The sequence below is a fragment of the Pipistrellus hanaki genome, assembly GCF_964339955.1.
Source record: "Pipistrellus hanaki genome assembly, chromosome: 7".
In the NCBI taxonomy this organism is placed as follows: Eukaryota; Metazoa; Chordata; class Mammalia; order Chiroptera; family Vespertilionidae; genus Pipistrellus; species Pipistrellus hanaki.
In genome coordinates, this window is record NC_140509.1 from 59,218,205 (window position 1) to 59,233,346 (window position 15,142).

General features: G+C 40.1%; 1 protein-coding gene across 1 annotated transcript in view; it reads right to left on the reverse strand.

The window, feature by feature from the left end:
* The window catches only part of FRK (fyn related Src family tyrosine kinase), an 84,427-nt gene extending 72,168 nt beyond the window's left edge, over positions 1-12,259 (reverse strand). Inside the window, exon 1 of the mRNA XM_084889297.1 lies at positions 11,525-12,259. Within this exon, the coding sequence (XP_084745423.1) occupies positions 11,525-11,871 (347 nt within the window). The 5' untranslated portion in view covers positions 11,872-12,259. The remainder of the gene's footprint in view (positions 1-11,524) is intronic.
* Positions 12,260-15,142: the final 2,883 nt, after the last annotated feature.

Here is a 15,142-nt window from a genome sequence, read left to right on the forward strand (position 1 = left end):
TGGCTCAGTGGTTGAGCATCGACCCATTCACCAAGATGTCGCCAGTTTAATTCCCTATTAAGGCACATGCCTGGGTTGTGGGCTCAATCCCCGATGGGCGGGCATATAGGAGGTGGCTGATCGATGTTTCTCTCTTATCAGTATTTTTATATCTCTCTCCCTTCTTTAAGTCAGTAAAAACATTTTTATATTAATATATGTTCTATAGAACAAGAATGAGAAAAAGGAAAAAAAATTTTTAAAAAAAAAAAGGAAGAAAATAAGCCAAATAAGGTTATACATGGTTATTGTGGAGTCAGAGCTTCCTGGGAACTAAGAATGAAAAAACAAACAAACAAAAAAAGGGTTACGCAATAAATTCTTGTTAACCACTATAAGGAAGTAAATTCATTTTTCAAGGGAAACAAACAAACTTTACCTATGCTAATTTTATAACACAGGTTCTTACATGTTTTTTATATGATTCTTTTAGAATATTATAATCTCTTATCCCAAAGAAATGCACAAATATACATCACACAAATATTATATACAATTTTGGAGGGTTCATGAACTCTCTCAGGCCTATCTCTGGAACCACTAGGAGTCCATGGTCTACAGGTTGATTCTTGTCATTGGAATGTAGGGGAAGGGTAATGTAAAAGTCATAGTGGGTAATGACAACAGATATTGCAAAAGCTGTATCTTTTTATGTCTTTTTTACTTATGTTAAGAGGGTAATATTAAAGGATAATTCAGTAAAATACTTATGTGAGGAAGGTAAAATCATGAACTACGTATATTCAATCATAATATTTATATTTGACATTTTAGTTAACAGATTTGCTATCCTTTATTTTTCATAATGTACGTGACTTCTAATCATATCTTTAAATAGTCTACAGAAGTATAAAATCTATAACACTCAAATGAGTAAATCAAATAGTTTTGTTAATAATTCCCATACTTTATTTTACACTTTACTAACATGCATGCCCAAACAATGTATTATTTGGTTTTTCATATTTGTAGATATTATAAAATAGAGTCAATGTGCAATCTCTTAACATTTTCTTTTCACTCAATATTATGTTTTCAAATTTATCATTGCTTTTGCATGTAACTTAATCATTTTCACTATTGTGAAAATTTCATAAATAAATAAAACACAATTTATTCCCTCTCTTATTTGGATTGATTCCAATCTTTTGTATTAGAAATTGAGTTTCTACCATCGTTTTCTAGGTAAAAGGTTTTAAACTTGGAATGGGGCAAGTGAGAAACTTATAAGCTCATTATTAATAATGCTTTAAGTCATGGGCTAGCTGGTTATATGGATATTAGAGATCTGATGCATGAAATTCATGCATGGGTAGGGTCCCTAGGTCTGGCCAGCAATCAGGGCTGATCAGGGCCTTCTGGCTACTGGCTGGGGCCTTCCTTTCTTAGCTGCTGGCTGCCAGCCAGGGCCATCCTTGATTCCATGCCACCCCTTGGTGGTCAACACATGTCATAGCAAGCAGTCGAACTCTTGGTCTCCTAGTCAAACTCACAAGTGGACACTTTGCCTTTTATATATATAGATTCCTTAATCATCATGCTTTAAAACTTATCTTAGCCGAAACCGGTTTGGCTCAGTGGTAGAGCGTCGGTCTGCGGACTGAAAGGTCCCAGGTTCGATTCCGGGCAAGGGCATGTACATTGGTTGCGGGCACATCCCCGGTAGGGGGTATGCAAGAGGCAGCTGGTCAATGATTCTCTCTCATCGACGTTTCTAGCTCTCTATCTCTCTCCCTTCCTCTCTGTAAAAAATCAATAAAATATATTTTTTTAAAAAAAACTTATCTTAAAGTTGCAGATATTTTTATATTTATAAAACACATTTATTTAAAAAATAAAGTTAAAATAAGCCATTGACAAATTAGAATATTTTGCAATATTAAAATTTTTAGAAAATGGGTAATTATGCTTTAAAAGATATCAGGAGGTTCATTAAAAACAAAAATTACAGTAAGTGTAAAATCACCTGTTGGGATTTTTATTTACTAATGATCATGTGACTTGTTTGCTTTCTACCATTTTACCAGACCTATTAAATAAATAGTAAGACTTTCTATTTTTATATGCTTCCTTAATTTAGACTTTAGATAAAAGATAGCAGAGAGTTCCAGCTGATTCACCATCAAGACCTGCAACTGTGTTTTCTTATCAACAATTGCATACACAGATACAAGATATTGAGTCCATTTGTATTATTTTTATCTGAAATAGCAGTGCTGTATTCACTGTATTGTAATAGCCTGAAACTAAACAAAGAAATATCCTATAACCATATTATACAATAGAAGGCAATTTGGGCTTACCTACCACACTCTCCATCTATCTTCCAGGGAAATGCAAAGAGGACGATGTATTGCTTTTTATATACAAAAAATAATGGAATAAGTGGACCTGCATGTATTATTTTTTTTTTGAAAATAGAACAACAACTATAGCATGGAAAAGAAGTATTGAAAATGTAAATGCCATGTATATAATTAAGTATTATATTAAGTATTTTTAGCACCTTTTAAAGTGATTCCATATTTCTAAGTAAGTTGTGATTATGATGGCTCCTCTCCTTCACAGACAAACTTCTTTAATACATATATTTGCTGCTTCTACTTTAAAACCTGGAACTTAACTCGATCTTTCTACATAAATGACCCCAAAACTCAGGAGAATAGCACCCAAGAAAAGACATTAATTTTTTCAATGATTTTGGAAAGGTCAAACTGTGCTAAAGATGAACCCTCAACCTATTCTCACTCTGCCCCAACCTCCAAATACCAAATATCCAAACCCCCCAGGGCAGTGGTCTGCAAACTGCAGCTCATGAGCCACATGTGACTCGCAAGCCTTGGTTTGCCAGTCTGTTGACTAATGAGTTTGCTGACCACTTCCCTAGAGAGGATAAAACCTTCTGAAAACCCAACCAAACAAACCTAGTCCTTTGGACTGACCTCACACTCTTTCCAGGAACCAACCCAAGTTCCATGTGTAGAGCCCTATCATACAACACTCTTTCTATGGCTCAACCCAGACTAAAACTCCCAGTGCAGCCCCAGGGCAGAATATAAACTTCCCCATTGCAACTCCATCTCTTTACTGCATGCCATCCTCCGTAACTACTTTATGACACTGCTTTTAAGTGTCACCTGTAATCTTCCAGTAAATCTAATGGTCTTTCCCTCTTCTTCAACCTCTGACCTTTCTCTGGCATTTGATCTAAAATCTCTTTCTCAACATTCTATCTTCCTATTTTGAAAAAGTTGTTCTTTTTTTCTACTTTTATGAATTTTTCTTCATTGTTTCTTCAGTGTCTCTTTGTCTTCCCTGCATTAATTGGGTTTTGCTTCATAACAACTACTTTGTTAATTCGTGAATCTAAAGGTGAGCAAATTGGGATGGGCTCTGCTAATCTTAGCTGAGCTCAACCATGATTGTGGTTAGCTGGTGAGTCACCTGGGACAAACTGTCCTTTCCTTACATGGCCTCTGATCCTCCAGGAGATCTGCTTGGTTTTTTTCATGGTAGTTGCATAACTTTAAAAGCAATAAGTAAGGTAGCCCCAACATGCAAGTTATTTTCAATCTCTGTTTTTGTCACAGTGAATATTGTTCTATTAGCCAAAGTAAATCACTTGGCCAAACTGAGAGTTTGTGTGAGAGGAGAGTGCCAAAGAGTATCGATGCAAGGAGGTATGAACAAACGGGGCCTTAACTACAGTCTATACAAACCATTTACCTAAACTATGGGCATTTCTTCAGAGTTGATCTTTGGTCCCTTCTCCTGTTTCTTATTTCTCACTTTATGATTCTTATACTCCTCTGACGTCTACAATACTCTGTGGTCCTTACATTCCTGTAGCATCTATAAACACCTCTGTGCAAATACCTTCCAAATTCCACCTTTATAAAATAGACTTGTCTCTTTGCCTTGTTTTTTATATTTCTAAGTTTCTTCTGGACATTTTCTTTGAGATGAAGTACTAATACTTCAAACTCAACATGCTGAAAAATGAATGTATTGTCTTTGTACTCAACCATAAGCCCCAATAAAAGTTATTTATGAAATGTATATTCCTTTTAACATTTCACCATGTCTCAAGTCACATATTTTTTTAATCCTCTCTCTTTCTTTTCCTACATCTACTTACCAGATAAAAATACTCTTGCACTTATTTACATTTGAATTTCAATTTTCCACTCTTAAAATAGTAATAAGAAAACTTGCCTTGCGGGGCTATTATAAAAATTAATTTAGCTCATGTATATATTTCTGTATGCTTAGCAAATCAAAGGTACTTAAAAATAGTTAATTATTTTCCTTTCTCTGAGTCTTTCTGATTTTCATTCATGAGATTGTTCCAATCCCTACTCTTCTTTTTGCTTGCTTTTTTTTTTTCTTTTAAGCAGGCCAAAATTAAACCCTTATAACCTCATGCAGAGCTACTTCAGAACTACTTCCACTTCTGTACTCCTGCCTGACTCCTCACTTCCCCAGTTCATTCCCACATCATCACAGTCTTTCAAAGATCTGCTTTCCATGTATTATTATTTCCTATCAGACAAAATCCATACTCTTTAACCTGGAAGACTTGCCAAATACTTGTCCCCACCTCTTTTTCCAGATTTATTTTTCACTGCTCCCTCCATGGATACTTCAACTAACCATGCAATTTACCAATCCCTGAATATACTTTTACTTCTCATCCTCCATATTCAACAACTTGTACTAAATTATCCAATTATTGTTAAAAGCACTCACCGAGTAAGACTGAATAAAACAATGTTTCTACTACAGGAAATTTATAATTTCAGGAGGAAACTGGTGGTTTTACCTCCTGAGATTGTAAATTATCTGGAGCAGAAACACCGTCTTAAATAGGTTTCCAGACATGATACAGGAAACTTCACAGTCTCGTGTGAAAGATAGAAATTTTACAACTAGCCATTATATGATAAAAGTGCAAGCACTAGAGGCAGGCTGGAAGCAAGCAACTCTCAGTCCCATCATTTATTAGCTGTGTAGCCTTGAGCCGATTATTTAAACTACCCTCGCTGGAGTCTCCTCATCTATAAATGGAGGTAATAAAGACATCTTCTTCATAAGGCTGTAATATATAAGGTAATACAAGTGAAGTTGTTTGTGTGGTGACTAGTCCAATGGTAAGCCCTTAATGAACATCAGTCATTATTAACTAACAGCTCTACTCCCAAGAAACACAAAATCTTGAGAATGAATTATGAAGATTAGAAAAAGCTTCTTGGAAGAGGGTCAAGTGAGCTGAACAAGTGTGATTTTCCTAAACCAGAACTGATCTCTCCTATCTTTGGACACATTTATCCATGTATTTGTGTGTGTGTTTTTCATTCATTATTAACCAATTTATTAACTACATGCATCCGACAGACACTTTGTGCTACTCTTATAGCATTCATCAGCATCTGTGTTTTGCTAGCCCAAAAAGAGAAAAGCAGCCCCTAACATTCGGGATTTGGCCTGGCACTTATGACGAGGCCTTGCTGTTCCCTGTTGAACATAAACAATCTCACAAAACAGCAACAACAGACAGGACCCTTTGTGAGCATGACAGATCAAAAAACAAGATCAGATCATTCTTAACCCAGTCCGAACACCCACAAAAACATGGACATTGTCCAACCACAAAAGTGCCTAAACATTCACTCACCTTGGTTAATACAAGTAACTGCTGTTTCTTTACCAATTATAGGTTTAATCTCAAACTATGATACCCGATCTTATACTAATTGTCACTTCCTGACAGCAACCAGTCTACAGCAAAGCCTTGCTTCTTTAAACCCTCCCCAAAATCATACCCCCAAATGCTGTGGTGCATCCTTTCTAACGCACGCGTACTGTGAGATGCTCCACTGTTGTTCATAGTGCATGTTCCCTGCAATGAAGAATAAACCACTACAGTGGGTTCTTGGTGGTTGGTGGCTGAAGGACAGTGACATACATTTTTGGTATCAGTCTTACCTCCAGGGGGCATAAAATTCTCTAGAGAAGACACACTGCCTTTTACATTTTGTTATCTCTCACTATTCAAAAATCAGTATTGTTAATAAAGTAAACATATGCAAAAAGGGTATTGAATTGATACAGGAATCTCATAGAGTCTATCTTCTTCCATGACTGGAAATGCAAAAAGATTGTGGAGACAGTGGCCTGAGTCTTACTTCACAGAAATGACACAGGCATCCTCCAAAGATGACTTCCTGGCAGTGACTGTGCAAGCAGCACAATTCTCAGGCTTTTAGGATTACATTCCTCCTGTAATGGGAATCTTGATATGTCTTAAGTGTTAACATTCAAAAATGGCAAAAAGTAACAAAAGAATCAGAATAGCATGAGAGTAACATTAAGTCTATCAACAATATTGGTCTTTCATGGAAGCCATATGGGATTCTTCTGAATCACTCAACACACGGCAACAATGTGATAGGAAACATTTGCACTAATGGAAATATTTATTTTGATATTAGGTTCTAAAAGCCTTTCAAATTAGATATCTAATATAAAGTTCAAAAGTTCTTACTAATAACATTTCTAAAATTGCAAACATTCTTAATAATAGTACTTTTTCAAAAAATATGTTTTTATTGATTTCAGAAAAAGGAAGGGAGACAGAGAGATTAGAAACATCAATAATGAAATAGAATCATTGATTGGCTGCTTCCTTCATGCCTCCTCCTGGGTATCGAGCCCCTAATCCAGACATGTGACCTGATCTGGAATAGAACCATGATCTTCTGGTTCATGGCTCCATGCTCAACCACTGAGCCACACTGGCGGGGCAGTAATAGTACTTCTTGAATTGCATTCTCTTTTTACCCTTAAAAAGGAACAGTATTGATTTTTAAAATCTCTAACTGAAAAACCTAGTCTGAATTTAAATGCAGTATAAAATATGCCACATGAATAAAAATAAGAAATAAAACTATTAAAGATTCTAAAACTAAGTTAATTCCACTTTAAATATAAGAAAATCTAGCTTTAAAAACTTTGTAGAAAAAATGGCATCATGACAAAAAGATCTTACACAAGAGATAGTTTATTATAGCATTCAAAATGAGCCAAATAAGCAAGAAGGTGAGAAATATAGAGCACGTGTTCTACATTTGCATCTATGCGTTTTAGCAAAATTCTTCTATTACATTAATCTTCAGAGAAATACCCACATAAACTAATACTAAAGTTGCAGGATTCAGGGAAAAAGCTATAAGCAGGTCTTCAAGCTGCTATTAATCTGCATAACTACCTTCCCCAGAAAAACTAGCCCAATCCTTCCAGTGCTAAGAATGCCCATTAAAAATGGGAGTCAGAGCATGCTACAAAAAAATCATCAGCTAATTAGTAAGAAAACCAGTAAAAAGAACATGCAATTATTTTGTTGGGTAATGTTTTAGACTGTACAATTGAAAATCTATTCATTCAGTATTCAGTAAAATAGTCAAACTTTCAACAAATGCACCCTGAAAATTATCTCATATGTGTAATAATTTGAAATTATGCATGTTGAGTACAAAAACTGAATTTACAAGTCTGACCCATAATATTAATTTTGTAAACTGGGTTTGCATTTTCTGTCCATTTAAAATCTCACACCAGTATTTTCTTTCCTCGAAATATAACCACAAGTATAGTTTAATGTGTCTAATATGGTTAGATACCACTTCAGTGAGATTCACAATCTATTCCTGGCTCCATGTTCATTCTACAGTACAAAGAATATTTGAATGTGTCTGTGACCCCTAAGTATTTTCTCCAGGAGTGGATTAGAGCCACTAACTTCTGGGAGCCTGGAAATGAAACTATTATGGCTATGAGTCTAACCAAGAGTTAAGGCAGGAACAATTCACTGAGAAAAGAATGCAAAAAGCATATGCCTTTAAATGAGGAAACTCGGTCAAAAGCAACTCAGGGAGGAACAGTTGAAGAAAAGAGATGGCTCTGTCAGCTATTCTTTAAAATACCTGAGATTTGTAGATAAGCATTCACTCATTTCATTATTCACTTACCCAACCAACATTGATGAGAGCTGATTAGGCACAGGCAACACAATAAACTTGGGGGTCCAAGGCAATGAATGTCCGCCCTTCCCACCTACCACATCTGAGCCTATAGTCATGCAGAACACAAATAAGCAATAATGACAAAGGAGGTTAATGGTTCTAAGCTGGAGCACCTGAAATGGTCCAGAATGTCAGGAAAGGCTGCAGGGAGTGAGGAACAAACCATGTGAGACCTAAAGGATACAGGAGAGCTGGCCAGAAAAAAAAGAGCGGGGAGAGATTTGCAGGCCTGAGAATAGCCAGCCCATGCGAAGCCCAAGATCACAGGCGAGGGAAAGGGCGGGAGAAACACTGGAAGATGCTCAGCATGTGAGCTGAGGCTAGCGTGGGGGCATATGGTCCATGTAGACAAGGCAGGAGGAGCTGCCCAACTAAATCGTAAATAACATGACGAAGCCCTCACTATGTGTCAGTGTCTCTATGGCACACACTTTCCTTGCAAATAATCTCATTTATGTCACATAACGACCCTAGGGAAAAGGTGATCTTTTTTATTCCTATTTTACAGATAAGAGACGGAGACAGAGGGGTCAAAGTCACACAGCTAAGTCACGACAAAGCCAGACTCATAAAGGGTAGCCATCATTATATTTCAATTAAAACTCTATACTACTAGTGTTTGAACCTAGTTGCGATTCACCAAAAAAAAACCCAAAGATTGCTCTGACTTTTATTTACCATATAGATTCTCACTGTGGTACTAGCAATCAGAAAACCCAAATGGGGGTTTTCTGAGTTAACCAGACAGACTTAATAGAGGCAAAATCTTGTGGCTGTGTTTTTTGTTTTTGTTTTTTTCCTTAGGAGCATCAAGATCTAGTGAACAGGACATAGCAGTTGCTTAACAAAAATTTGTCCTGCTTTATCATATAGAACATTGCATCTACTTTGACAATATCAGTTTGATGAGATGCTTGACTTTTATTCATCAAAAAGTAACACCAGGATATATGTATCTATAGAGACAAACTAACATTTAAAAAAAATTCATTTAAACAAAAACGGTATTCATAAGAAACGCAAATGAAGAAAATGTTTGAAAAACTCAGTGAAGAGAGACTTTAAAGGAAGTTAGTTTTTGTACCATTTCCAGGTATGAAGTCGCTGTGCGGGCCACTGGGGCACCCTCTCTCAGAAGACTGTTAAGATAAAGTCACTTCCGCTTGAAATGAAGTGGTATTCTAGAGGCCACAGCTACCTGCACTAAAAGTCTCAAAGTTTCGCTATTGGATGGCAAGAACCCTCATTAGTGACCTGGGTGCACAGGCCACGGTGTGCTGCGCTTGGAAGGAAACCAGTGGCCCAAGCTGGCCAGGAGGCACAGCTGCAGCATCTGTGGGCATCACGTTTGTATTCCGGTGGACGGGAAGATTCAAAGGGAAGTGAAGACCTAGGACAGTAATGACACGTGGGAATGCTGCTGAGAACTAATTCCAAGAGGAGGGATCAGGAGTTATCTGCAGAGGGAAAGAGTGTTCTTGGCTACAGAGAGTCCCCGAGAATCGAAATATAGCCACATTTTAGTTGGTTTTTGTTCAGTTTATTAAGGAGAGTCTAAATAAGAAAAGACACTGTGCTTGAACCTTGGAACATGGTCATTTTTTTAATTGCTTGTCTTCCACAGGCTTTCTTCAAGTATGTCAAGTATGAATGTAGCTGAACCACTACACATAAAACATCAGGTAATCCGGAGGTCTGGGCGACTCCAGAGACCTTACAGATGGGGAAACAGAGGCCCTATGCAGTGAAATGAATTGAACAGGTTTAAATGTAGTACGTTATGGGTTCGAGGTACTACTATTCATAGTATACTGTTTATTCTAATGGCCTATCTTACAATAAGGATAAAACATATATAAGACCACAGAAATCATAGTAGTGAAATATAAATGCACATAAGTAAGCGCTCAATAAATAATATCCCCTATAGATTATCATAGAAAGTAAACATTCACGCAGGTGATTTTCTCATTTGAGAACTGATCAATTCTACTCTTCAAAATTGTCAATTTTTTAAATTGGCTTCAGAGAGGAAGGAAGAGAGAGAAATATAGATCGGTTGCCTCCTGCATGTGCCCAACTAGGGACTGAACAGCAATCTGGTATGTGCTCTGACCTGGAATCCAGCCTGCCACCTCTTGGAACATGGATGATGCTCCAACCACTGAGCAACACCAGCCAGAGCAAAAGTCACTATTTCAAGTCAACTCTATTTAGGCCTAAAATGAAAACCCTCCTCAACATTTATAGGCTCTTAGTGTTGCAAAGAATTTCAAAAATTGCCAAACACACTTTTGTATTTGAATCTGAGTTTGGAAAGCAACAACAGCACTCATGGGTCTTCCCTACCATTTTCTTCTCTGGACCAGGCAGGGATACCGCAGCTCACATAAGAAGAAAAACAGGAGAAAATGAGTGAATCCCCAATGGCTTCTCCACTAAGGACCCATTCTATAAAATGAGTCCTGACAGACATTCCAGTCTTGGGTTTTACTGGAACCGGGCAGAAATGAGGTTAGGCCCAATAAGAGACTCCACTTGCTTCTTAACCTACCATACCCCAAGTTTTCCATTGTCAAGACCATGTTCTATCTACTTTATCTTCAACCACCACTGCCATAACTTTCCCCTTCTCCCATTCACATGCCACTACTGAGCCTATGAGTGGAGACTAATGGATGGATTAGTGAAATCCTTCATGACATTTTCCACTTTGGGTCCACTCTAATTCAAAACATTGATTCAACTATCAGAATAAAATCTTAACCTCCTCCTCTGGGGAAATCTTGTCATTATTTTCTGAATAAAGCTTACTGAATATGTGTAGCTGGCAGGTTTTTAATCATAATAAATACCAAAAGATACCATCATTTGCATCGCATCACTTCATATCCAGGACTCGAAGAAAAATGTCTGGTCTTGAAAATGTGGTGAAAAACTAGCATCTTCTAAACGATGCTTTATGTTAGTCAGACCTGCCTGTGTCTATCAGAATGAAAAGAACTACAATTACACTTGGGACTAGAGTTAGTTCTTTAAATGTTGAGAGAGAGAAAGAGAGAGGCGGGAGGTTGCAGGGGGGAGGACCTTGAAAATGTGGCTTAAGGAAGGAAGGTCTACAATATACCTGCAAAAGACGTGCAGTTCTGTTGTTAAAGGGGGGCATGCCTTATTTTATAGCCAAGGAAAAAGTAGGGCATTCAAGGCATATTTTTTTTTATGTTGACGAAGATGCAGAGCCTGTGGCTGTACAAGAGGTAGGTGTGTTTCCATGAGAAGGTTCCAGGGACTTCCTCATAGCTCCTAGGCAGCTCTTTGGAAAAGAGAGAGTTGCAGATAGGCAGGCATATCCGCTCCCCACCCTCAGAGAACGGAGAATGAGAGTGTGTGTTTGCACTACTCACGGCTCTGCCTGCAGGCTCCTGTCCTCGGCCACATAGTTGGAAGGAATATAGCCCTCCAGCCGCTGGCCCGAGCCGACGCCCCTTTTCTCCATGTGCCTGGCGAGCCACCAGCCCTCCTGGGAAGCGTCCAGGACCTGGAGCTTGTCGCCCGCACGGAAGCTCAGGTCCTCTGCGGTCCGCGCCTGGTAATCGAACAGGGCCACGAAGTAGGAGCCCTGCGGCCAGGGAGGCTCAGGGGGGCAGGGGCTCTCTGTGCGCTCAGGCGCCACCTGTTTGCCTGTCTCCTGGGCGAAGCAGGGGAGACAGGTCTTCAAGTGCCCCCAGAGCCTCCGGCAGACGTTGCCCATGCTGCTCTCCCGTCGGGAGAGGCGGGGAGAGTTCCCTCCCTCTCCCCTTTGTCTCTGCAGGGTGGCTGTGTCTTCCTGCCGGCAGCCCTGCAATCAGCACCCGCTCCCCAGCCTGCGGGGCACACCTGGCCTGCTGGGGAGACCCGCCCGCCTGCTGGTGGCTGCTATCCCGCAGCAGCGCCCAGTGGCAGCTGGGCGGCTGCTCAGTGGCAAGTTGCCCCTTCTTCTTGTCCGCTTAGGAATCCCACAACGAAAATCAGAGCCAGAGGCCTCTCTGTAGACAAGCATCTGAGAAGAGGAAATAGTCACCTTTGCCTTTTGTCCCAAGACAAAGTGAAGGGGGGAGAGAGGTGAACTCCACAGCTCGCCTTTGCCAGGAGCTCTCTCCCTACTTCAGGTCCGTCTTTGTCTTTGTAGTTTGACCAGTCCTGACCCCGGTGCTCTTTCCTCTTTGCTAATGAATAACCAGCCAGCCCAGCTCCTGCCTTTCACATCCTGAGCTCTGAACAGACTGTAATAATTCCTCTGACTTCCTGGTTTCTCTTGGTCCGTGATCTTAAGTGAGCATTCCAGTCCTCTTGACCTCTCCCTTCTCCCACACCCAAGAGAGACCAGCGCCCTCTTCAGGGAGTGAAACTCGGCTAGCAGCTGCCACAACTGCCACCCTCCTCCCCCCCTCCCCCCTTTCCCTTCCTGGACAAGCAGCCAGCCAAGGTGCTCTCCTCTCACTGGGAACCCAGCACAGACACTAAGGGCAGAGACTCCCTCTGCCCTGCCCGCCCCAAAGACAGGGAGGCTTGTGTGGCAACTCAGGGCCATCAAAAGGCAAATTCAAGTGTTTAGGATTTGTTACTGAGCAAAGGGCAATTGGGAAAGTCCCTTTTTTGGTCATTATGAACCTGTTTTAATAGCCTCAGGTCTCTTTTGTCTGGGAAAGTATGAAAGCAGCTGACTAAAACATTGAGAACCCAAAACTGCTTTTTCCCACAGAGACAATGAGCTTCCTATGCACTATTTCTGAAACACACACACACACACACACAGTAGGTGACGGTGGAGGGAAAGGGTAGAATGCATGTGCTGCTGTGGAGTCAGGAAACCCTGGCTTCCGAGTAGGTATACACTAGATCCTACCAACTTCATCAGCAAGCACTCGGGACCTAATGCAGCCGAGACCAGGACACAATCCCCTCAGCGGTGGGTTTTGCTCTCCTCCCCTAGCTCAGGGCAGCGGCTCAGATGTGTGTGCGGGATCCCCAGGACCCCTGGGCAGTGAGTTTGGGCGGATGGCTCAGCACGCTGCCGTTTCACTGGTAGAGAGCACAGCACACTCCATGATGTGTCACGTGTTTTGGTGTAAGACATTGATTTGAAAGGTTCTCTCTTAAAAACAATCTCTCTAACCATTGGCAGAGCCTTCAGATGGCGAATCTGGCCCCCAGGACAACCTCAAAATTCCTGATCTTTGTCTTTAAGGCATTTTTAGTGACCAGGCTTGTTCAGAAGAAAAAAAAAAAAAGGAAAGAAAGATAATGAGAGAACCATGGCCCCCTCCCCACCTACCATTACCTTCTACTAAAACCAGGCCTGTAGGGTGGACAGATCATTTGGTTAGAATAGTGGTTGGCAAACTCATCAGTCAACAGAGCCAAATATCAACAGTACAACGATTGAAATTTCTTTTGAGAGTCAAATTTTTTAAACTTAAACTTCTTCTAAGGCCACTTCTTCAAAATAGACTCGCCCAGGCCATGGTATTTTGTGGAAGAGCCACACTCAAGGGGCCAAAGAGCCAGGTGTGGCCTGTGAGCCGCAGTTTGCCAACCACGGGGTTAGAACAAGGTCTCACATCACCCTCTTGCCTTTCTCCCTCTGTGCTGAGAGTCAGAGAAGCACCAATTTGGCAGGAAGGGCAAGGCCAAAGGCTGGGTCACTTTAGTGTGTTTGCTGTTGCTTGTCACCTGGGACCTAAAACAGAATTCCATATTCAAAACAGGAAGTAGCAATTCTACAATATGGAGAAGCCCGAGAAATATTTTGTTTCGAACACAATATTAATTGTTAAAGCACAGGACTCTATTAATGTTTCTGAACAGGGGCAGAGATGCTAAAGTTTTTTTCCAGAGATATCCATATGGTCTGAAAATGAAATAATATTTGGAAGCCATTAAAGAGATGTATTCAACACCAATGTGTAAATGGAGTTTGAGACTTCAAAGATGTGAAGGTCCTAAATTCAGACATGCCCGCCATGTAGTTTGGACAAGGAATTCTGGAGACAGAAGAAACGGCAGACGTGCACAGCGCAAATGAGATTGAAAAAGCAGCCGGCCATCTGAAGATGTCGGGAGAGCAATAGCCTGAGAAAGCTAAGCCAAACGATGGGAAGAAAAAGGGTTCCCAGGTGTCAATCATATCAGAATTCTGCAGTCACCCAAGCTTGAAGCCTGGTGGTTGTCTTCTATTCTATCCCTTGTGTCTCTGAGCCAATCAATCATCACATTTTGCTCAGTCTTTCTTGTCACTTATTCCACAATTTCCACAACTTTTTTTTCCTTCTGGATGATAGCTGGGTACTAGACAAAAAAATAGAGGAATATTCTTGCCTAGATTACCCCAGAGACCTCCGAACTGGTCTCCCTTCCTTCAGCTTATCCAGGTACATATCTCTGACTCATCTTGCACACCACTCCGCTTTTACAGTAATAAGAGTGCCAGAGGTCATATGTGTACTCGTCAGAGTAGCTATCAGTTTTGGAGGGCTTTCTATTAGCCAGGCACTGTGCTAAAGATTAACCAAAGAATTTGTGTGTATATGTGCATAACCCACGGACACAGACAATAGTGTTGAAGGCCTGGGGAGGGGCTGGGTGAAAGGGGTAAAAGGAAATTGGGGAAAAGGGACATCTAAATACTTTCAACAGTAAAAGATAAATTTTAAAAAAGAAAGTTACGAATGATAGATCATTTAATTCTCAGAAAATAAAAACAATACTTTTTTTTTAAAGGCAGCTTTTTTTTTTTTTTTTTTTTTAAAGCTTAGAGAAGAAGAAAAAAAATTGGGGCTTAGAGAAGTGAAGCAACTTGTCCAAGGTCACACAACCACCAACTGGTTGAACCATGAGTAACACCCTCGTCTCAATCTGATTCCAGATCCTAAGATTGTAGGTACTCTTCCGTTCAAATGAGCCTTAAAGAAAAGCTGAGGTCATTCTTCCATGCAATGTTCTTCAGGGACCTCCAACATGCTTGGAATAAAACCTAAATGCTT